A 25,101-nucleotide genomic window follows, 5' to 3' on the forward strand; every position below is an offset into this window, starting at 1 on the left:
GAGCGAGGGGAAGCAGGTCCTCCCATCCCTTCAGGCCCCAAGGCTCTGCTCCTCTAGCAGGTCAAGATCGTAACAGTGCAGAGGCAACAGCACAGCGTGGAGACTGTAAGGGGCATATGAAGCTTCTAAGGTCTCACTGTGTGATTCTTCCCAGTAAGATTTCCTCCCCCCACAGCAAAATAGGGTTTTAGCCTCTATCTGGGTTTAGTCCTAACAAAAAGTCAATGACGATTAAAGAAAAAGTACACAAGGATGGTTTACATGGCTTCCTTCTTGCAAAGCAAGTAGCTGCAAGTTAAATGGAGAGTGTTGACTAGGTAAGCATCACAATTTCGGGTGTTTATATTCATTTATGGAAAAGACTTTCCTGTTTTCTTCTAAATGACCACAGTGCTCCAGGAGGAATGAGGGCAGCCTTTGAAAATCTTCCTTCCCTCAAACCTCATCAACATCCCCCTGGGAAACGTACGATTTGGACCATTTTACAGATGGGAAAATCACGAAGCAGGACTGTCTGTGCTTTACTAGTGGCACTCAGCTGGGGCAGGTATCACAGGCACCTTTGGGGCTTTAAAAAACAGGTGTCTTAGAAAGAGACTCGGGAAACTAGCCAAAAGCCCAAACCTACGCAGACTGGCAGTGGCACTGGAGGTTGAGCAGCCATATCATCATCTTTTCCCCATTTATCCAATGAGCAAGGTTCTTATGGTATAAAGCTTTTACCATTGGTGTGTTAAAAAGTGTATCACATTAAAATCTGATGTTAACTCAATACTGTTAACATTAATGTTGTGATCTGTAGGTAGTGTCTTAAGATATTTCACTTCATATAAACCAAAAACCTATCTTTATGTGGTGGTAAGAGTAGCACGAACTTGGATAAAGTAGGGCTAATCTTACTTGTACGACTGGAAATGTTAGAAATGCAAAATCTCAGGCCACACCCCAAACATGCAGAAACTACAGGGGTAGGAGCTGGCACACTTTCAATAAGCCCTGCAGGGGACTGGATGCAAGCTCAAGTTTGAGGACCAGTGCTGCCAAGGAGCTTCAGTACGGTGGCTCTATCATTACTGAAGAATTACTGGGGAAGCTTTAAAAAATATTCCTATGTTCCAAACCTACTTAGTTGGAATCTGGGGGTGAGTGCAGCCTTATTTTTAAAAGGGGTGTGTGTGTGTGTGTGTGTGTGTGTGTACACACACACACACGCTGCACGTTTTATACAGGAACAGCATACCTCCTAAAGGACAGATGAGAAATCAGTAGCTGAAGTTTCCTCTGGAAAGAAAAGCAGGTGATCAAATTATAGGGGCAAGAGAAACATTTCTTATTATATCTTTGTACTGTTTGCATTTTTTAAAAGTGCATGTATGACCTATTCGTGTTAATTAATTAAAAATTTTCAAGCTTAGGGGCAAAAAGAACAGTGCTTCAGAGGGAACGAGACATTAGCTAGCAAGCTGGGCAGTGAATAGAATGTGCGGTTGTCAGCTGCCCAAGGGCAGTGAGAGTATGAAGGGAAAGGGACAGGAAGGAAGAAAGTCCTGGCAATAAGTCCAATGCAAATAATCCTCTGTCCATTTCCTTCCTGGGGTGATGTCAGGTGAATTGAGACTCAAACCAGAGAACTCGATTTATCCATACTTAGCTTTATTCTGAATTAGCCATATGTCAAGAGTGCACATCCAAAGAGTAGAAAAAAATAAAGGAGCCCATCAAAAAAAGTTCCCTGGCACATGGGACATAGGGCATGACGTTAGGAGCCCTGTTTAGGGAAGGAAATGTTGGCCAGGTCATGGATGCCATTTTTGTCAATGATTCGAACACTGAAGGCTGGCAGATTCAGGATGAAGCGTTTCTGGAGCTGCAGAGAGACATGAAGGAAATTAGTCAATAAATATTTATTGAGCACTAACTATGGGCCAGGCTCTGTTCGAGGCACTGGGCATACAGGCAGATAAGAATCCCTGCTTTTGTGGAGCTTACATTCTATTGGGGGCCATCGGTACCAGGACACTGAGGAAAGCCCCACCTGCAGCGGGAGGCTGACAGGATGGTAGAAAGCAAGAACTGGGAGATGGAGCTGGGAGCTCATCTCTGGTCAGTCAGCTGATGAAAGAATGAGACAATCCAATGCTCTATCCCCACACTCGGCTGCCAATCAGCCTGGTAAGCACAGACTTCACTTTTAAAATGTCTCAAGGTAGCAAGCCAACTAAGGATGACTGCCCTAGGAACAAGCTTTGGACCAAAGCAAGGTATTCCTAGGTACCAACAGTTTAGTTTGTTCCAGTCACCCTCCCACACTGTGAGGTCTGGGTGTGTGTATGTTTGCATGTGGAGGGGTCTTGGGAAGGATGTCAGCAGAACTGCTCTTGGAACAACCCCTGCTTCCATCTCCTCCAGTACAAGCTGACCTGTCATTAAAGTAACATCTCTGCATTCTCGTAAGACTCAGCTTCAGCTTGAGGCTGATCCAAAGAACTCTGGTCTACATGCCTGGAAGCAGGCAGCCCCACTGACCTGGCTGGAGATTACCAGGAACACAACTGGAGGAAATCTCTGCTTCTGTGGCTACCCTTCCTGGATGCCTCACTTAGTCTCCAGAGAGAAGGCACAAAGATCTCTACCTGTTCCCTTAGGAGAATATTCCAGAAACGTCCACCTCCCCAGGCCTAAGCCCTCCCTTCCTTGATGTTTCCTAACTCCTTTACTGCTAAGGACTGGGCAGCAACAACCCACTCACGTCCAGAGTCCTCTCTGGCTGATGACGCGTAGGTCCAGAAACAAGCTCCAAGATCAAGAAAAGGTGACAATAAGGCAATATGGGTTTCTAAAATGATCATCTTTAGGCTCTATGAGGAATAAAGTCTCAAAGCATTTGATATTCCTGGCTTCTTCCTGGCAGCCCCTTGCAACACTTGGGACTGCCAGACTAACAGGGCCTTTCAGCTGAACGGTTAAGAAAAGCACATGAGTTTATTCTCAGCTTCTGCTTTGGAAAGGGGATTCACAAACAAGAGGAAGAAGTACTGTGGACAGGAAATGACGGACACGTGTAAGAGGCAAACTGACATTACGTCCAAGGCTCCTCCTGCTCTCATCCTCTTACTCTCTCACCATGAATTCAAGTTAATCCTTAGGCCACAAGAACAGCAGAAGAATGGAAAAGCCTAAGGGAGCTGCTTTCTTTTCCTCCTCACCCTCCATTCATACCCAAAAGCCTCTGACTCTTAGGAATAGTACTAGAATGAGTGGGATCCATGTTCCTGGCCTCATAAACTAAAGGCTTCTCTCCTCTTCTGCCCGCAGCTTCCTAGTTGCTTTCTATGGGGTTCTGAATTCTCAGGGAAAGCTTTCTCTCCAGGACTCACGCACTGTTAAGGGAGCAGGTAGTATGGCAATTCCAGGTGGCACAAGAATTGAGCAGGTATAAAGTCTAGGGCAGCTGTTCTTAAAATATGGCCCAGTTACCTCCTGCAGCAAAATCACCTGGGACTGCTCGTTAAAATATTCTCAGGCTCTACACCAGGGCAACTGAATCAGGAAGAGGTTGGGGGTGGGGTGGGGTGTTGAATCTGTTTTTTTAAAACAAGTTCCTCAGATGATTCTTATACATGCTAAAATTTGAGAACCACTAGTCTGGATGAACCAAAAAGAAAAGTAATTAAGCTGTAAAACTGACATTGATGAGGAGGTAACTCGTGAGAGGAAAAAAATAAGCTTGTTATCCACCAAACTCTATCACTGGTAGCACCTTCACATCTGGTTAGTGGGTATTTATTACATCTCTGGCAAGGATCAGAAAAAAATGCAACCGAGGAACTAGAACAATATTGGCAAACAGAGGAGACAAAACTTTTTCAGTCCTTTCAGGATCTCATGGGAGCTACTCACCTCCTCTAGACATTTCCTAAGAAGCTCCACTGCCTTCTCACGTGAGATGGCTGAAAGAGAACACAGAGGCCAAGCATTCAAGGTGCAGCCGTTAAATCCAACTCTCCACCGCAACTTGTGATTAGTTTCAAACTTCTTGCGTGTCACACAAACGGCAAAGGCAAAAAAAAATTTGAAAAATAAAATAAAAATGCCTAGGCTTCTAGCTTACAACAAACTTATTCCACATGCAGTTGAGGGTGCTCCCCCCAATGCTCTGGCAGCCACAGCCATTGCAAATTGATTTGCTACAGAGAAGGGTAAGCATGACGGAATTCTGCCTCCCATGGCCAGGGCCTGCCTCTAGAGAAGTCCAGAGGCCTGCCTTTTTTATAGCCCAACCCCCCACCTCACCTCCCCTACCCCCACTTTAGACCAGGGCTTAAACCAGTTCCATCTGCCCTAGCCAGCTGCAAATCAGGGAAAGGGAGGACAGGGCCAGAGTTTTAGCCTCACTTTCCCAGCTGGGTCTCAGTTTAACAATGGAAAGAGAATTCATAGGATGGGGCCAAGACTTATAAAAGAGGAGCCAAAGGAACTGTCCATAGGCATGGCAAACTGGGATGACATATTATGCAGTTAGGCTTCAGGAGTGGTTGGTGGTTATTTTGGTGGGCAAATCAGCTGTATTACTGACAGATGCCAAATCAAGAAACAGTCACTGGGAGGCCATGCTAATTCTTTTCAGGATGTGGCTTGGGGCTCTGGCAAGGCTGAGGTTGAGAGAGAGGGCAGCACCAAAAAAAAAGGAATAAACAAGCCAGATTTTTACTATACTGACAGGGAAGAATGGAATGTAAGGAGAGAAGTGGTTATCTGTGCTGCATTGATATCCTGAAAAAGCTGACTCCCAAACCCCTATTGCTCACAGTGGCTAAAGTCGAGGGTGGGATTGGGATCAGAAGATAGAACTTAGCACAAAAACATCCCTGTGTCGGAAGCTTTGCCAAGCTGACAGTTTACTGACAAGTAGAGAGCCACCTTTATCTTGCAGGAGCAGGGAGCCATTAGTGTAAGAACCAAGGGCCCCAACTTGTGGCCTTCAAAAGCTCTGACATTTAAGCAAAGAAATCCTCAGTTGTCACACTGGGGACCTGTTCATCTTCACAAGCTCAAAACACCAACCACTTGGTTTACTTCTTCATTTTCAACAGTTGAGATACTAATAAGCATCCAGGCAGGGCAAAACGAATGAAAAACAAAAACAAACAAAAAACTGAACTGAAGAATTACTTTTACTCACTACTCCAACCCCTTTTAAAACAAAACAAAACCCAGCTCTGGACCCATGCAGTATCTCATTTTGTTTGGCAAAAAAGGGATTTTTACTAGCTTTTCAATAACCCTACCGACAGGAGAGGACACCGGCATGTGCTTCTTAGGATCCATCCTTTATTTAAGCCCTGGCCACCCAACTCCAAGGGGTGGTGCACAAACGGAAGCAGCAGAGGCGGGGCTCTCCTACCACTCCCCACTCAGACTGCTGGAACTTACTTGGTGTGTAGTATCGGTCCAGGATACTGAGAGTCAGGAAGGCACCATAGCCGTGGGCTGCAAAAGGGGCCTTGGCCAAGGCTGCCAGGTAGTCCATGTAGTAAAGCGCTGGACCCTCATGCTCGTCGTAGCCAGCCAGAAGCAGGTTGACATGATACGGGGTCTGCCAAAGAAAGACATGGCGGAGCGATCGTCAAAGCAGTATCACCAGCATCTCTTCCCATGGCAAATTCCAACTCTTAATGAATAAGAACATAGCAGCGCTAAGTAAATCATGATGAAAGTAAAAATTTAGAGAAACCTAAAGGACCGAGAGTGTGGTAAGAAGTAAAGGGTGGTCAGCTTGTTCTCTTTGAACAGAAGAGCACTTGGAGCACTTTAAGGTACATGAAAAAGCTTTCTTCTTAAAGCCTATGGAGCAGAACCTGTTACAAAAGCATTTCAAAGGCAAAGCATGGGCGCTCTTGTGTCTCTCCTAATTGCTGAAACCAACAAACACAATTCTGATAGTGTCAAGCCACAGACTTAAAGAAAGCAGCAGCTCCCACCGCATCCTCCAAAATAAACAGGCTGTCTGAGCACCTCCAGCAAAATCTTACGTGGTTAGCTGTATGTCCCACTATTAAAGAAGTAACTCTTAGGGAGGTGAAGGATAGTAGGTCTCAAACATTTAAGTCAAATCACTGAACTTTTAATGCAGACAATAATACTGGAAGTTCATGAATATAAAAAAACCCAGAAGAACTATAGATTTAGGTGAAATGCTAGCATTTTCCTAACATGACAAGATTCCCCTAAGATAACTAAGAAGTAATTTTTATCAATGAAACAAATAAAAAGTAACTGTAACGTGGATTTATAGGTGTCTTTTCTTTGTTTTACCTGTAAGTCTGAAAACACGAGCTCCTACAGAGAACCCTGACTAAGCCTGCCTTGTTCTTCATCTCCAAATGGATGATTTTTTTTTTTTTACACCAGCTGGGCCATTTTCCATGTTAAATTCAGTCTGTCTATGCCCCCAGGCATCAGCAGTGAGACTCCCATTTTGCATGGCTTCCTTTTTCTCTGCAAAACGTGGTTTTCCTCTTCCATTTGCCTCAGTGAGCAGGTAGTGAGCAGGCCTTGCCCAAGGTTATGTGTCCATCCCTAAACTTATGTATTCAATTGAGTGCACATTAAATGAAACTGAGTACCTTTATGCCCCCTATTATAAAGCATAGACTAATAATAGCTAGTGGCCTAAAAGTGACATCTTACATTCTTGGAACATTGATTAACATGGGCACTTGGCAGCCTGAAGAAACTCATGTTAGAAGAATACATGAAAATATTATATACTTACTTGGAATTCTAAGCCAGCTGTGCTAAAGATTACAGAGTAGCTCTAACCTGCAAACAAATTTCTGCCTTAGGGATAAGAAGGCGGATGGTCTCAGAGGAGTAAGAACTGACCAGCAGTAGTCCAGTCTTCTGAGAAAATAATTACCTGCCTATCACATTTCCCAGTGGGTAGTGTGCTACACTCTGCCAGGCTCTGGAATTCACTGCTGCATCCTGTGACCTCAGGCAAGACACTTAACCCCTGTGAGCTTCTGTTTCCTTATGTGTAAAACTGGGTTAATTAATCCTTCCCCTTTCTATCTTCTAGGGAGTATAGTGAGAAAAAACAATAGAGGTGAGGCATCTCAAACTCTGGAAGAAAAGATGCTCCCTAAATTCCTAGAATATTAGCTACACTCCAGTCTCCTTTTGACAGCTTCCACTTTAAACAACAATGAAACTGTTTAAATTAGCTAAAGATAAAAAAAATATATAGTATAACTAATAACATTTTTTGAAGTGTGAAAACAGTACTGTAAAATCAGGCAAACATAAAATACCTTGTGTTCTTACAGCTAAAATCAGAAGAGCAAAAGGGGTGAAAGTGGGGGTGGGTGTGTGAGAGAGTGAGGATTCTAATTGGTTTCCCTCCCCAAGAGATTTAATCATACAGTCTCTTACCTATCACAAAAATAAGTTCATCTTTTTGCTAAGAAGATATGTGTACTTGTCTTCACATTCACGAGCCAAAACACCCACTGTATAGTTAACCAAAACAATTTTATCAAGTTGCAATGGTATATTAAGAATCCACCCAGATATCCAAAGAGATCTAACCAGCAGAACCCAGATATGTTCTGCTCCAATGAAGATCTTGCCCATAATATAAGATTAAACTGTACTTAAAACAATTAATGTGATCTTAAAAGCCACCACCAAAAGATTTTACATGCAACTATGTCAACAGAATTCCAAAAGCAAAGTGTATTGCTTAATTGGTCTATATAATATCATTTATTTATGCTTAGGCATCTGACACACACACTTGTCAAAGTTGGTATTCAGAAGCTACAACACGTGGTACAGAAGATAACTCACAAATTATTGTGTGACTTCAAATTACCAACTTTTGCATGTGCGAGATGCTTAAGCATAAATAAATGGTGTTATCTAGACTAATTAAATCAATACATCTGTGTAACAACTTGTAGTTTCTGAAATTCTTCTGACAATGCTCCATCAAAGATCTCTGGCTCACACTAGTTCTTTATAATTTTAAATAGTCTTCTGTACTGTCACTCTCGTGCTCTTCTACAAGTCATGGCATTCAAAATGACAAAACCATAGTTATGGGTTTCTTAACTGTTACATTTCTTCATTCTACGTATTCTTGATTCATTAGTGTTTTCTTGGAATGAGACAAATCCCAAGCCATTCAATTCTGTGCTAGTCTTACAGCATATACATGTGTGACTGCTTGTGGTGTAGTTAGGGAAATACTTGGAATGTGTAAGACACAACCCACCTATTCAAATATTTATACCAATTATAAGTTCCATGAAGGCAGGACTATGTCTGGGTTGTTTAATGATATACAAGCATATAGTATGTGCTCAATAAAAATCTGTTGAATAATAATCATACTAGAATGCATTACATATGTTTTAATATATGTGGCTAATGCCTAGTATCACAAGAAGAAAGATTCAGAAAATCACTAAACAAATGTCCTACTTTTGAGAACTGGCTCAAGTTCAAATCCACTGCAAGCCTCTGTCTGAATGTACACATGTTGTTTTTTGCTAGACTCCTGGGTTCTTCTCTTTCTACCTTCCTTAAGACACTGGTTGCTAAGTAAGGAAAAAGTTAGGATACAGGTCAGGCGTTTAGAATTAAATAAAGGGGAGAACAAGAGCATAAATAAACAAACATCTCAGGAAGAAACAGCTGGGCTACACTGCAGAGTTAGACCCGAGTTTGAAATTTGGCTCTATTACCAGATGTGTGGCTTTAGAAAAGTTAGTCACCTAACCGCTCTCAATTTCAGTGTTCTCATTGAAAACATGGAATGATACCTACTACAAAAGGGCTTCAGTGAAGATCCACAGAGATAATGCATATAAATGATAAGCAGGGTGCCTAAGACATAGTAAAGTCTCAAAAAATACTAAAATTATTACTAGGAAAACACAATCATCTTTGAAAGTCAGTGTCTATGAAATAAACAGGGCAAGTACTCAAAAGAAGTCCATTACTCCTGGCACTGAAATACAAGTGAAATTTCTCATATGTCTTCATAAAGGGACATGGAGAGATGTTTATAAAAAGTGCCCACCATGCTGCCTGACATATGATAAAATGCAGTAAACAAGTTTCCTCCTCTGTTCTTCCCAGACTCTTTTCAGGGGCCCTAAGGTGACCGTGTTTATTGTCAAAAACATTCACAAACATTAATACTTAGAGCATATCTGGTTTATAGTCAACCTACTTTAACCTATCTTGCGATTGACATAGGCATAGAGTCAGAGATTTCCAGCAGCTTGAAAAAAACAAAATGAAAAACAAATCCTACATCCTGATTTGAGAGCAAATTACCATTTACTAAGTGCTTTCATGCTGTTTCCGCCCTGACAGGTATGTCCATTCTGAGTGCTAAGCCTCACTTTCTAGCTACTTTTTCATCGGTTCCCTTCTTCCCCATGATCAGTATCACATGTGAGCATTTTCCAATTATTCTAATAGGAACACTAATCAATCGTGACTGAATTTCCAGGAATCCTTTATCTTTTACAAAGTCATCCTTATTCTGTGCATGATATAATTGATTCTTTGCCGGTGTCCACTATTCTAATTGTTTAGGTAGCAAATCTAGATAATAAAACAAAGTCATGAGGTCCCCATGGGGAGGAATTGTATCTTATATGCCTCGGTATCTTCTACAGCAGAGGCCAGGACTGAATATTATTTATCATTTTGAACGAACCTAAACATCCAAATAACCAGTAAATGAATGCAAACATTTAGTTGAGACACTCGGCCAAAATGGCCTTGAGGATGGCCATCAGTGCTTTGCACTGCAAATACCAAAGTGCTTAGTTTTAAAGTTGTAGCTAATTGATATACAAAGAAAAAAATTTGAAGGACCCATCCTGGAAACTCAAAAAGAATTTTAGCTTCTAAAATAAGATACCATCAAAATTTTGCCTCTTTACAAGGCGGGTGGGGGGGAACCTTAGACAAATGTATTATCTTTTCCTTCCTTAAAAAATGCATGATATAGGATTCTTTTTAAAGTGGAGAGCTTTAAGTCATTTTGACATTTCCTTATCTATACAACAGAGATAATAACAGTGCACATCGTTATAGGGTTGTGGCGAGGTTTAAATAAACAAATGTGAAGTCCTCGATGTAATTCCTGTTACACAGTAATAATAGATTACTTATTACCACCATCATCACTACCACCACCATCATTTTTAGGATCTTACATTATTTAACAGATCTGACTAGATAATAAGATGATCCAGAAGATGAACCACAGACAGCCGATAAAATGATCCACCTTTTTGATTGCTAAAAGGGACAAAAGTTAAGCAAGGGGAATTAGCCAATAAGCACACCTTTTACGTACTTCTCCCTGGGATTGAAATGGATTTCCTAAGGACCTCTGAGCCCTGCAGAACTGAACTCAGTTCTACTTTGTGCATTCGAGCTCAGTTCCCGTATATGTTCGGGGGTGGGAGGTGTGCATGGCACACAGATGCAAACTTCCCTTGAGTCAGATGGAATGGTTCCCTCCCCTCCAACTCTTTCGCTTACAACTCTTTGTATATTTCCTCTCATGAAAACGAAACACTGTAGTGATTAAGAAGAGTGCGAAATTCCATAAATTTTACAGCTAAAGAGAACAGTTGTGATAAATACATGAAACAACAAAATCAGTGCCAAGTGTCTGGGCGGTGACAAGCAGCGGTGTGACATCTGGCGGAAGCCAAAGTCACAGCAAGGGGGAGAGAGGTGAGCGTGAGGAAGCATCCTGCAGAGCATGGACACAGAAAAAGAGGAACTGACAGTCTTCCTTTGGAGCCAGGCCAGCCTTTGCCACCTCTAATTGAATAGGACGACGTCGCTATGAGGGAGATACCTTGGAAAATGGTGCAGTTTCTGTCGCGAGGTGCTGCACCACGGAACATAGGCAGTGTGTGAAGCATACTTCTGTTCCTGGAGGGGCAGTAATTTGGAAGGAGATGCAGAACCACCAGTGGGACAAAGGAGTTTGTCTAGTGATGACAGCGTTTTAATAAACTTCTAATACACTAAACAGAGCCTGGGCTTTGAAGGGAACAGTGCTTGCTCTTTCTTTTAGTCCAGCCAATTGTAAAAGTTGCCTAAAATTCCATTTTTAGCATTGAGTATTTCAGAAAAATGCAATTTATAGAGTAAGGAGGGATCTAAAAGCTCAATTAGTTTATCCAACATCCCTTTTCCAAACGTGGGGACTCAAGTTCAAAGAGGAGACAGTAAGTGATTTGCCCTAAACCACATAGCTAATTAGCATTTAGAGTCAGGACCAGAATCCAGGCTTCCTGATTCCAAGTCTTGTGTGCTTTTCTAAGAAACCATGCTGCCTCCACAAAATGGAAATTAGTGTGAAAATATGATTCAATATGTAAATGTCAGTTTCACACTCAAATATTTCAGAAAGTACTATTTTGCATACCAGCATCTATTGTTCTCTATTTCATGTATCACATCTTATATGACCAATAATATTTTAAGTTTTAAAAGGGCAGGTTTAACATCAGACCATCATGACTCCTCTAAAGGGTCTAAAACTATGTAAGATGTGTAGTAGGTGCTCAATAAATACATAATGATAAATTGATACCAATACCTTAATTACTTTGCTAATGCCCAACTTTTCAAATTTATTAACAAATAAAATGGGTCAAATATTACTTTCTTAAACTGGTGCTCTGAACTTTGAATCAAGAGCTTGTTCACAGAAAATGAAATTCAGAAACCAAGTGGAAAACATTCACTAAAAAGAAAAAAAAAAGAGCTTGTTTCCAATAACCAACAGACTTTACTAGCTATCTGCTTTGGGTGGGTTTGGTTTTATAACTTGCAATGCTCACTATTTCAAACAAAAAATATATCAAAGATTTCAGCAACTCATGATCTGAGTACGTTTCCCTGCTCTAAAAGATTATGGTTCTATGGATGGGGCGGGGAAAGAACCTATGCCTAATGTATAAGCAGTATAAAATAATTTGTATCCTGATTTTAATTCTCTTTGACACAGTCCTTTTTAAGGAAATCCATCAATCGCTTTTTTATTAACAATGGTGACTATGCCTTAAGTATAAATGTACAGTTTATAAAAGGTTTCAACTAAGTCCTGCGAGAGTTCTCTGAGACTACAACACGGATAATTATGACACGGGCAGATGCCCCAATCAATTTCACTTTTGCATGTAGAATGTGAATATATTATAAACTCAATAATTGTTACTTAAGCTTTACTCTATGAGAAGTATTATGTCAGGTGACGAAGATGGAAGCCTGAATTTGGAAGGCGCTCACAAGGTTGATGGGTAGGAAGGATTCCGGATAAAAGAAACAGCATATGTGAAGGCAAATAAACACAGAGGAACATAGAATGTCTGGGTACTGGTGATAACAGGATATGTACACCTCATGAATAAGGTGATTTAAGCAGGAAGGAGAAAGGAGGAAGTGGGGTGATCGAAACCAGGACAATACTGTCATCGGCTTCCTCAAGAATATGAACTTTAGTATATAAATCATGGAGGAGCCAGTGAAAACCACCCCACTCTCCTGCCAATCCAAGCCGTTTTCATGTCTCAGAACATTGCAGAAGCAGTAGGAATAGAAGGGAAGATATGGAACAAGAGATGTATTTTGAAGGTAGAACTGACAGGAATTAGTAACTAGCAGACTAGAAGATGATGGAGAAAGAGTTGTTAAGAGGAATCTCAATGAGGGGAAAGGTGGTAGAGCAAATGTAAAAGACTCAATGGGGACTCCATGAGCTTAAGTTAAGCTGTCCAGAGGCAACTGGAAAGAAAAAATGGTACACAACTGAGATCATGAATGAAGAGCCAGCCAGTTAGGAGGCTTTATTTACACAAACACACATTCCTATGCTTACATGTGGAAGACAGTGAAGAAAACAATTCCAACGGGACACTATGGCAGAGATATAACTGGGTTGCCATAAGAGCACAAAGAAGTTCAGGGTGACGGGCAGCCGGATGGCTCAGTTGGTTAGAGCATGAGTTCTGAACAATAGGGTTGCAGGTTCAATTCCCACATGGGTCAGTGAGCTGTGCCCTCCACGACTAGATTGAAGACAACAAGCTGCCACTGAGCCTCCAGAGGGGTGGCTGGATGGCTCAGTTGGTTAGAGCGCTAGCTCTCAACAAGGTTGCTGGTTCTATTCCCACAGGGGATGGTGGGCTGCACCCCCCTGCAACTAAAGATTGAAAACAGCGACTGGACTTGGAGCTGAGCTGCACCTTCCACAACTAGATTGAAGGACAACGACTTGACTTGGAGCTGATGGGCCCTGGAAGAATACACTGTTCCCCCACATTCCCTAATAAAAAAAAGAGGAAAAGTAACCTACTCTAAGGCACAGAGCTAATAAATGGTGGAGGCTTAATTAGATTGAAAGCACTACTAGATTGAAGGACGACTTGGAGCTCATGGGCCCTGGAGAAGCACACTGTTCCCCAATATTCCCCAATAAAATTTATAGAAAAAAAAAGTTGAGGCTGACATATGTGCATGGGGAAGTAGAGAGTTTCCCAGAGAATGCTGAACTGAGTCTTAACCGGCAATTAAAAAGAGTTAGCCAATTGGAGACGTGGAAGTACATCAGGGGAGAATAAACAGCAAAGTGGTGGAGTGTGTACAGGCAGAGATACAAGAGAGAACCACAGCAAGTTAGGGAAAGTGCAGGTGATTCGGTATAAAGAGGAGAATGTGAGTGAGAAAAGGGTAAGAGACAGAGCAGAGAAAGAAGTGAAAGAAGAGAGATGAAGCAGAGAGTCTAATCTCTACGGCTGTGAACTTAGAAGTTTAAGAGAGCAGTTCTGGAGAGCTAAGAAAAAACTGGACATTTTTCTCTTTTGTGATCACAAGCAGGGACCAGTCCTGTTACCTACTGTTGCCATACAGAGGGGAAAAGGAGTTGTGAAGTTGAAAGGTAAAGTTTCCTCTTAATCCTGTGACTAAAAAAAGTCTGAGTTTACACTAATCAGAATCAGAATACTATACTGAGCTTCACCAACAAGGAGGCAAAACTGACTGCCTGACTTTTCTTGGTCTCTCCTGTTTCAGATGCATTTATCTTTTGTGGTAATAAAAACCAAACTGACCCGTATTTATAAATTCTCGCACTAAACTAAGAAATAAGGAAGCAAGTGTGGCTCAAATGAAGCAAACCTCTGATTTTCAGATGCCCACGACAAAATAAAAGAAACATTACTCTGAAAATGAGACTGTCTAAACAAGACTTCCCTTTTCTTTTCTCTGTCTTAGGTCATTCTCTGAAAGTGTGTGTGGTGTACGTGTTTGATGTTGGCAGACACAAAATCGTAATATAAAAATTGTCTTCATTTTTCTTTAATAATGATCAGCTCATGTCCAAATGTTTTTGCTTAACACACGGGTAAAAAGTCTTATAATGGCTGAGTTCTTGAACTTAAGCTCAGGAATGTTACTGCTAAATTTACAACCAACATTTTAAACTTTAAAATCAAAACACTTTTGAATTATTTGGGTAAAAAAGATAAAGGGATTAAGAAGTACAGATTAGTAGTTACAGTTACAAAATAGTCACTGGGATGTACAGTATAGGGAATATAGTTAACAGTATTGTGATAAGCACGTATCGTGCCAGGTGGGTACTAGATTTATTGGGAAGATCATGTCATAAATTATATAAATATGTAACCACTATGCTGTACACCTGAAACTAATATAAAATAATATTGAATGTCAACTATAATTGAAAAGAAAATTATTTGAACAAACTGATTTTAAGTGCTGTAAGTCTTAAGACAGGCACGTGTTTTTGTGGAAAAAAGCAATAAAGACCTGTGATCAAGTGTGGCTTTATCACTTTATATTTGTTACCTGAGACAGTCACTTGGTCTTGGAGCCTCAAGTACCCCATTTGAATGTAAGGGACAGTGCCGCTTGCCTGACAGCTGTGAGGAATGAAAAGTGCTCACTGTGTTAAAGTTCCTGGAAGAAGGCCTAGTAAGTAGTAGATGCCCAATAAATGTCAACTGAATCTGAATTTTAGGAGGAAAAAATTTAAATATTGTGTGTATTTCAATTTTTAGCAAAGCTAAATTTTAAAGTTCCCCTTCAGTAATCCCAAAATTTCTGTAAATTTTACTTCTCTAAAATCATCACTAATCCCAAGTTTGAACAGTTCTCCTATTAAAGTTGTAATCTTATCGTAATTAGAAGTTTAGAAATTTAATGAGTTGAAATGCAACATGGCACAGATGCCTTATTATACCAACTAGTTAACACAGTATTTGTTTTCTACATTAATTTTACTTGCTAATCAAAAATACTGCTTTCTCTCAAATAACATCAAAATAAAATTGCTGATTGTGCAATGGTAAAACCAACAACACCATGTCTGCAACAAGGCCACTTGAATTCTTTTTTTAATTAGCTGGCAGTTTCTAGGGAAAATTTTAAGACTCCATGTACCTTTAGGTCAATTTTCAAAAACTCGAGTGCAGAAGCCATGCTCTGTACACAAGGCACATATTAAGTTGTACATCCTAAGCTTGCCCATGAGTATATTAATGTTGAACACCATAGCTGATTCATCTCCCTGAGTTAATAAAGAAGGCTGCTGGAAAAGACTATTTAGGACCACATATGATTGTGTATGTTTTCAGATGTCCATAGCAACTACAGAAAGGGTACTAAGGAAACCCTGGGGAGACGACTATTTAGGAGCCCTTCTATTAGAACACAAGGCTCCCCACTAGCAGCCTAGGTCTAACACAAGTTACTCCTACTTCTTCAATGGACACGGAAGCTCCTCATTGGTCTCCCTGCTCCTTTGCCTAAATGCTCCATCCATGAGCAGCCAATGGTCTGACCAAATCTCATCTAATCATTTTAATCCCCTCTTAGCCAACAGGCAGCCAGAGCGCCCCAATGCTTTTAGCACCAAGTTTTTTCATTAAAGTGTTCATAATGTGGACTACCTCTCTAGTTTCAATCTCTTACTATTCCCCTAAAAAGCTCACCTGTATTTAACAAACTAGTTTAGATTGTGGGTTTTTTACATGTAGTAAAAACTATATATTTATATTTGTTTTTCAAACAATAGAGCCCTAGTTTGTATACAATACCCTGCTAGTTAAAACAGACAAAAAAATCAGGAATAGGAGGCTCACAGAACTATCTGTCCCTGCCCCGAACATCATTAGAAAACCACTGTGCCTAACCTAACATACAGTCTCACACACCTCTTTGGTCTGCACTTCCAGCTCTCCCTTTTGTTTCATCTTTGCCTTAATGGTCCTACAAGGCTCAGATTAGGCTGTTCCCAGAGCACCTACGACCTATCTGTATGACTACTGCAGCACTTGCCACTCTGCAGTGCATTTGTCCATCTGAAGTCACACACTGAGCTTTGCACCTGTTTTCTCGGCCCCAAGTACAATGCAGGCTGTAGATTTCCTGAATGAATATGAGCACCTCTGGAACGTCTTAGCTACAGGAAAACACACACATTAGGAGACATTAGAAAAGGAAATGTAGAATTCTGGTGGGTTATTTCAGTTTTATAAAGATTCAGAGATTATTATTATTTCCTCTCTCTTCCTTTTTTCTTTCCAATCTAGTTAATCCTACTTAGTCTACTGTTTATACTCAAAGTGATAGTAAATCTGAACTTATTTTTTTCATTTTTATCTTTTCAAAACAAACATGTTGTGCTTTCCTGCCTTCTTACCCTTCCCTTTTAGTTTCCTAAATTTTTTGTGTGAAATTAACACATACATATAAAAGTGCATAAAATATACACATGCAGCTTAATGAATAAAGTGAAGACACATGTAACTACTTCCCAGGTCAAGAAACAGAACAGTCAACCACTTCTCCAACCAATGTCCTCCATTTTAGATAACTGATTTTTAGGAGAGAATAAAGAACATCTCATGGACATTTTGGGATCAGCCCCTGGATTCATATTCCTGCATGATCCTGTGCCAGGGCAGATAGAGGGGCACCAAAATGCCAGGGTATATGTGTATTTGTACCTGTGAGTGTGTGTGAGGGCATGCCCACACAGGCCAGGGCACTGGATTAAAGCTATTGTAAAAATTGGGGTAAACTGGCACTTCTAATGGTAACATTTTCAAAATAAAAGCATGTTTTTACTGAGCAGACACAGAACTCTGCTGCTCCTGGCTTAAACCAAACCTTGATAGGAAACCACATAATTTTCAAGACAGAAGTTTCAAAACGATACAAATTTAGACTAATTACCTATATTGCTTCACCTGATTGTGGGTAGGAAAGACGCTTTAAGTGAAAAGTTGGCATTATGAGGTTGCACAGTATCAGCCACCCAAGAGGCTCATTCCATTCAACCAGAACAGGGGTTCTCTCTGCTCGCAGCAGGCATCCAACAGAGTAGCACATATATGCTCTCTGAGTGAGAAAGCAACACCTTCTCACATACAACCCCCTGGAGAGAGATGGGGAAGGGGAGGGGGGAGGACTTTACACCTGCAAACTCCTAACTCTATCAGCACTAGGGCTGGGAAAAACAGCACATATTTTTTAAAAAGAAGGAAATAAAAGGTTTCCTGATGAAGCCAGTAACTTTCAAAGAAGAATCTTCTTAAGCCATTTTTTCTTAGGAGACTAGTAAGTATAATGATTCAACATGGAAGTCTTTGTCTTCTTAATGGACTTAGTCAAGCTCTAATGACTGTATAAGCAAACTGCTTAAACGGGCAGCTGTCAGAATTCTTACTCTTCTTGGGAGAAAAACATTATAAGCACAAAGTATTGTCATATTAATTAAGGCATCTCAATTTCAAGGCACATCTGTCCCTGGGCCTTTGGATAATCAAAATGACCACTAAAAATAGAACAGCAGTATCTCCAGTGGGACAGACATGGCCCACCCCCAATCCTAAGAGACTCCTATGAGATGTGACCTGGGACGCACAATGGTTTTGCAATACCATTGAATATCCACTTAAGTGTAGCCATGTGTTTTCAGTTTTCACTTTATGTCCTAGTAAGGCTGGGAGACAAAAATAATTAAGACATATAACTCTTGGTCCATTGTGAAAATACAGTTAGCTGACTAGCTAACTCAGGTCTGGTGGGAAAGAAAACTGCTCTCCAGGTCTAAAAGAACTGCTGCTTGACTAAGTTCCATGAGTTTTATGATGAATATCTTGATTTTTTTTTTTCTCAATTTCCCCATTACCAAAGTAAGCCAGCTCTGTCAAGATGCCCAGGCTGTGTAGCAGCAGAGTCAAAGGCTGTCACTTGCTCCAAGGCATTGCCATCTGCGGCAGCACATTTTGTCTCCGGAAAATAAACACATCTGCCTTTGCCAGTGTCCTCCCACTGTGCCGCCCATCTGGAGCAGGTGAGATGGATGGCAAGCCTGGGCATGGGTGAGACAGGGGCGAGCAGCGGAGATGAGGCCTCAAGGGAGATGGCACATGGAGGAAGAAGGCAGTGCTGTGTCATGTCACATCCTGCTAACCACATTTGCCAAAAAGCATGTGAAATTACCCTTGTTAGTGATATTTTAATCACATGTAACAAATGGTTGGTTGTGTTTAGGGGACAAGACCTGCAAAGTCAAGGTTTCACCTGGGCCATCTGTTCATAAAGTCACATGACCTCATTAATACCAATAAACAGATGATGTCTTTGTGCCAGCCATCAAGGCAAGAGGACAGTAACTCTAGGGGTCAGAGTGGAAGGCTCAAAGTAACAGGATTCTTCCAGGACAGGCGCATACTATACGTGCTCAAACATGTGCTAGAACAGGTCCTGGTAACTTCTGGAAATTCTTTCATACATATTCCTTCCCTTTCACTGAAACAAATAAATTCAAGTCTGATTATGGTCTCGACATCAGATTTTTAAATCATACTCTTTGGGGAGGAGGAAGAAACCATAAAAAATTAGTCAAATTCTCTCTTCCTCCCAAGATTTCTCAACTAGCCCACAGAGAGCTAGTGCTAACCTCCATGAACAGGGCTTTTTCAACTACACCACTTTCAAACTTGGGTAAAATAGGACAGTGAAGCCACTTTTTCAACTGAAATCATACATGGAAACCCAATACATAAAGTAGATAAAAGTTGAGTTGATCTATATAAAACAGATCTAAAGTTTTGCCACATGGGCCTTCCTCATTGAGTTTCCTAAGGTAGCTTCATGGACTAAAATTTGAAAACTACTACACCAGGCTGGATTATAATTTCCCAACTCATTATTTCTATTGTTTATTTGCTAAGCATTTACAAGTATAGTCCTATAGAAAAACCACCAAAGGCTCACCAAGCACTTCAGAAAAGGTTCTGTGAAAACACTTTGGCCAGTGTGGAGTAGTAGTTAAGCCCTGAAGGTTACACACCATGGAGGCCAGCATTCTGCTCTAAGTCTTGCTACAAACTCCACACCTGCAAGGGTATCAGATTTGGCTTAGATTCCAAATATAGAAATAGAGATCTTGGCAGATAATAACAGAAAAATTTAGGGCATTCAGATGGGATACACCAAATGTGCCACACCAAACGTGCCACATAATTCATTTCAAGCAAGAAATAGCCCTCATTGTATATCGCTCTCCCTTCTATAGCCCAGTAATCAAATCGTAAGGAGAATTTAAACCACCATCATGTAAACTATGCCTATAAGTCATCACAAAATTTTCAAAATAATCCTGTTAAAAATCCAAATAATAGTTCTTAAATAAGGGAGTCACTTATTAAATATATTTTCCAGGGAAGTATCATTCACTCATTTAAAATATATTTTATTAAACCAATGGTTAATTTTCATTCTCATAATTTGCCACATTTGATCACTGCTTCTCTCTTAACAGATGAAGAAACTGAGGCTCAATAAACATAAGTAACTGATTCAAGATCATACAAACTAGTACATATCAGAGAAGAGATTGAAACTCTAGTATATTTGACTCCAAAACCCATGCTCAAAAAAGCCTCATAAATATTCAAAATTGCAGAGTCACACCCACAGCAAAAGCCTAATAAGCCCCTTTTCTGCCTTGGGGTCTAACCAGGAGCAGACCAACTTAAAGGTACACATGCATTTAAATAAAAACTCAGATGAAGGCTCTTGCTTTTTTCCCCCCACTCTGTGTCTTTTTTCATCTCTTCCTGCTGATCTCATACATTTTTCACGTGGAGAAGTAACATCCATTAAGAATACTGTAATAAAATTCCCTTCTAGTGTATAAATGCACAATAACATTTTCAGTGGTCTATGTGGGCCTAACTGGATGACATTTATTCAGCAAATATTTACTGAACACTTACAATGGGTACATATACTTTATATAATCCTATGTGGATAGCTTAGCATTTTAATAGAACTGAACATTTTATGCTTTCCCAAATGCACAAACATACTTGTACATTAGTCCAGTAACTAATAAAGGAGAAAGTAAGAAAGAGAATGGTTTTTGAAGTTAGAATCTTACTTCAGCCTTTTACAAGCTATATGTGTGTTTTTGAAATACTTGGACAAGAGAAATACTTAAGCTCTCTATTAACCAGCCTTAGTATCCTTGTAGGTAAAATGGGGATAACACTCATTTTATGGTGTCATAATAAGCATTAAATAAGGTCACATACTCGTATATAACTACCTAGCATAGCACTACCCAAGAGAACTCTCTATGATGATAAAAATGTTCTGTATCTTCAATGTCCAATATGGTACCCATTAGCCACATGTGGCTATTAAGCACTTGAAAAGTGGCTAACGTAACTGAGGAACCAAAACGTTTCATAGAAACAAAAGTTTATTTCTCATTCTAAGTCCGGCAGACTTTTACCCAGGAACTGAATTTTAAATTTTATTTCATTTTAATTATTTTAAATTTAAATAGCCACATATGACTAGTGGCTACTATACTAAACTGTGCTGATCTAGAACAAAGCCTAGCACATAATAGATGCTTGATATTGGTTTACTTCTATTTTCCCTGTCAATATCAGTAATTTCTTTATATCCCCCCTTTACTAGCAGATTAAACTAAAATAGCACAACAAAGAATCTCCCATAGGAAACTAACTTACAGCTGTTAAACTGCTTCTTCATCCAAACAGCAATAGCAGCATAAAAACAAAAGTGATTTATTAATTAGTTGTATGTGCCATACACTGTGCTAACAGCTTTGCACGATTAGATTATTTAATCTTTAGAGTAATGCAGTGAAGTAGGTGCTATTACTTTATAAGTAGGGAAATTAAGCTTAGAATTTGTCCAAAGACACCCAGGTAGCAAGTCCGTGGGCAGATTTAAGTCCAGACAGTCTAATTCCAGAGACTGCTTAACCACCATGCTAAGCTGCCTGCATCTTAAAGAATCAGTTTACGCAGTAAGATTGTGTACTCTATACTAAATGTCCTCCCAACCAAATACCACTGCCAAACACACACACACACACACACACACACACACACACACACACAAATGCGGCAAGTTGGAAATCAAACTATTTGAGCTACAGACACAACGTTATGCAAGCTAACCCCAAATAAGTCTCATGTCCTAACTGGTATGACTGTGTAAGTGTACCAAATCTAGTGACTGCACCTATTAGGAAGACTGAAAAAACGATCAGCTTTCTCCCCAGAATAAAAGGACTAAAATATAAACTCATATTTTAGCACAAATAACCTATTTTGATAAAAGGGTGGGGGAGCAGGGATTGGACCTAGAAGCACAAGGCATAGGTAGTCAATATTTATTGGAGCCCCATATCACTATCTATATGGGATATTTATTTGTTAAGACATCAAACATTTCTGCTAGGAGATTAACTGGATTCACTACATTTGCATGAAGCACGCTGTCACTCTTAATTCTAAAATGAGCTTAATTCATTTAATGTGCAGCTTTTATGACAAAATGTTTATTGTGCCCAAAGCTGAAATTCTTATTCCAGTTCTGCCTGACAAGTCCAGAGACACATTGTACACAGCAAGCTATAGCATACTCTTTTTTATTGAATTCCACAGGAACTTCTGGGTAGCACATCTGACCCATTTTCCTCTCTCCCAGACAGAAAGGAAAGGCCATTGACCTTTACCTAGATCAAAACAAAGTATGTAAATTTGACTCTTCCCAATCCATCATGTCTCTGGCTTCTGTTCAAACTTCATGATCCTTCATATTGCACAAGCCCATTGGTCAAAGCCAGCTCTGAGAAAGAGATTCTATTTATTAAATTCTCAATCCAGTATTATTAGGCACTAAAAAATAAACTGCTTTAAAGGTCTGTAATAAGTAACTTTTTAAAAACCACCTATACTTGTTTAAATTTCTGTCTTAACTCAGCTTAAGCAAGTGCAGATGAAGTTAAAATCATAATAAAAACTACAAACAGCACCAATATTCTAGAAACACTACTGAAAAACCAAGGAGCTGATGTAAGGCAGAAGAGTCAAGTAATTATGGCACCATTAATGTAGCTTTGCCTGACCTGCTATGTGACCTGGGGCTAGTCCTTTTGCCACTTTATGCCACTCATTCCATATCAGTGACATAAAATCAACTACTAGGTATCTCAGTAGAATAGTGAATAGATTAAATTATTAGGCTAAATACTCTGGGCAAAAGTCATGTTAAATATTATGATTTACAAGCATTCATTTTCCTAGCACTCCTGTGGGGTTAAGAAGTTATCCCGATTTCATAGATGAGTAAAGAGGCGGGGGGTGGGGGTGGTAAGGTCACATGGTAAGCCTCCATTTACTTAGTCCCCATGGGAAGGGAATTAATACATAACTTTAGCAATCATATGAACTTTCTTGGCACATCCTACACAATCTTTACTATTCAACCCTTAACTTAATGTTACATCTTTTAACATGCTATCAATAGAATAAAGAGAGCTCTAAAATAGCAACAAATCCAGAAGAAGTGAGGGGGAACAGTTCTGTATGCTTTGGGGCAAGAACAATCATAGAAAGTCATAGAAAGACACAGATAATCTCAAGATGAAACGTGCATTATTACTATTTTCAATATTTTACCTCCAGTAACATGTAGCGACCTTCAACCACAGGAATTAAGAAATATGGTTTGCTTTGAATATAATTTTAAAAGGCTGTTACTGGCCTTCATGATGGTGTACCCCAGCCAAATTCTCTGGGAACGTATACTTGCCCTCTTGGCTTTAATTAGCAACTATGCAGAAAGAGAAAACAAATCCAAAGAAACTGAAGAATGTATAAGTAGAAAGAGGAAGGGCTCAGAAAGGCCAAAAAAGGGTAAAAATACTATTCATGAGTAAGGGAATATAAAAGAAGCATAGAAGATTTTTTTGCTCTTATCTAAGGCTGCCTGTTATACTGCTTACCCGGCTCCGAAGACAGTCAGCCAGGTTTCGGCGTGTGAAATTAGCTGCTGCTGTGGGAGACAATTCATAACCTGGCACAAGAGATGAACAGTCATACGTAAGTGAAGCAGAAGGAATAACAGTACCCCGAATCATTCCACTACTCCTGTTCGTACAGCATACCACCTCTGTACAGCATACCACCCTCTGTACACTCAGGAGTATTTAAAGTACACAGAACAAGGAGTACAATCTTACTTCTTGTCCCTTTCCCCATATAACAGTTGTGAAATAGCTGGTTAGTACTGACAGCAATTCCTAGCCACAAAACAGAACCAAGGTGGATCTAACTATTTTTGTGGTGAGATTAAATTCACAGCCTTGCTTAAGCCAGACTGGTTTCCTCCATATAAGGAAAGGGGTACAAATACACAGGTGTTGAAAAAAAAAGAAAGAGGTCTTGAAATGCCAATCTTTTAAGTTTATTCTAAAAGATACTGAGAAAAGAGGCTGGCGGTTAGGATAGCCTCAGAGTTATACTGTGTAAGGTTTTCTTTAAAAAAAAAGAGAGAGAGAGACTTTATTAAGAAGCATAATTTTCAAAAGGACAAGCCACCAAAAAAATTGTTTCCATCACTATCTACAACATCTTTTAAAATAATATTTCAAGCGTAAAACCTCTAAAAAAGGCTGTAATGCCAACAAAAGTACAGCCCAAAGGAATGGCATCAGGTGTGCATTTAGCAGTGCACACACTTAGGAATGTAACCCCCAGTAAAATGGTGGGAGACAGGACCAGGACCAAAAGACACAAGAATAACCCACAACTCAACAGACCCACACAGAAAATGCCAGTATGGAAAGACAGCACGTGGTTAAGTTATTCCCTATAACATTTTAAATACCAGTGTCATATCAGACAAGATGTAGATTAAAATTCTAACAAATACTTACCAAACAGCTACTATGTTTCAGGGCCTATGCTACCTGCTTTCATATATATTAATGAATTTCATTCCACAAGTCTACGAGCACATATTAAATCATAATGGAAGCAATTCTGGACAAGCAGGAATACTTTCCAATTCTCCACCTAAGCCCTCACACACAATTAAGGATTTGAAGTTATCTTAAAAGCAGAAAAGTCTGATGCCATCAGCAAGTAGATTTTTCTTTCTTTCCCTTATTTTAGCTCAGTTCCTAAACTCTAATACGCGTAAGAATTACTGTATAAGGTTACATACACAAAACTATACTTAAGTTATTTAAGGGGTTTTAAGGGCAATTTTAACCCTTAAATTTAATGGTTTTTGTTTTATGCACGGACTTTAGACCCTAACACCCATGTAACAAGCAACTCTCTCCACTCTTAGTTACTCTTCCTCCCTCTCCCAGAACAGGACAGTGAAGTACTGCTGTACCTACTACTAAACTACAGAAGCATGATTGGTACCCTTCACCTGCCATGCAGGCAAAAAGAAGAACCACTCAAAAATAATTCTTGAAATATTCTAAGCGTGCTTAAACCTAAGCACATGCACTTCAGGTTCCTGACTGGTGGCGACTGAGCCGTGTTCATCTTTGACCTCTCTATGGTATGAGGCAGAGTGCTTAACACAGAGGAAGCCCTCAAAAATATTTATGGAATTAAATGCATGAGGCTAAAAAACTATACAAATGGATCAGACCTAGTCATGTTTCATATG

The 25,101-nt window shown here is 39.9% G+C and overlaps 1 protein-coding gene across 1 annotated transcript in view; it reads right to left on the bottom strand.

The window, feature by feature from the left end:
• Positions 1 to 1,632: 1,632 nt before the first annotated feature.
• The window catches only part of PSMB2 (proteasome 20S subunit beta 2), a 29,069-nt gene continuing 5,600 nt past the window's right edge, over positions 1,633 to 25,101 (bottom strand). Inside the window, exons 3-6 of the mRNA XM_033115507.1 lie at positions 23,417 to 23,487; positions 5,434 to 5,596; positions 3,901 to 3,950; positions 1,633 to 1,867 (exon numbers count right to left, since the gene is read on the bottom strand). Of these exons, the coding sequence (XP_032971398.1) occupies positions 1,760 to 1,867; positions 3,901 to 3,950; positions 5,434 to 5,596; positions 23,417 to 23,487 (392 nt within the window). The 3' untranslated portion in view covers positions 1,633 to 1,759. The remainder of the gene's footprint in view (positions 1,868 to 3,900; positions 3,951 to 5,433; positions 5,597 to 23,416; positions 23,488 to 25,101) is intronic.

Source organism: Rhinolophus ferrumequinum, chromosome 9 (assembly GCF_004115265.2).
Source record: "Rhinolophus ferrumequinum isolate MPI-CBG mRhiFer1 chromosome 9, mRhiFer1_v1.p, whole genome shotgun sequence".
Taxonomy (NCBI): Eukaryota; Metazoa; Chordata; class Mammalia; order Chiroptera; family Rhinolophidae; genus Rhinolophus; species Rhinolophus ferrumequinum.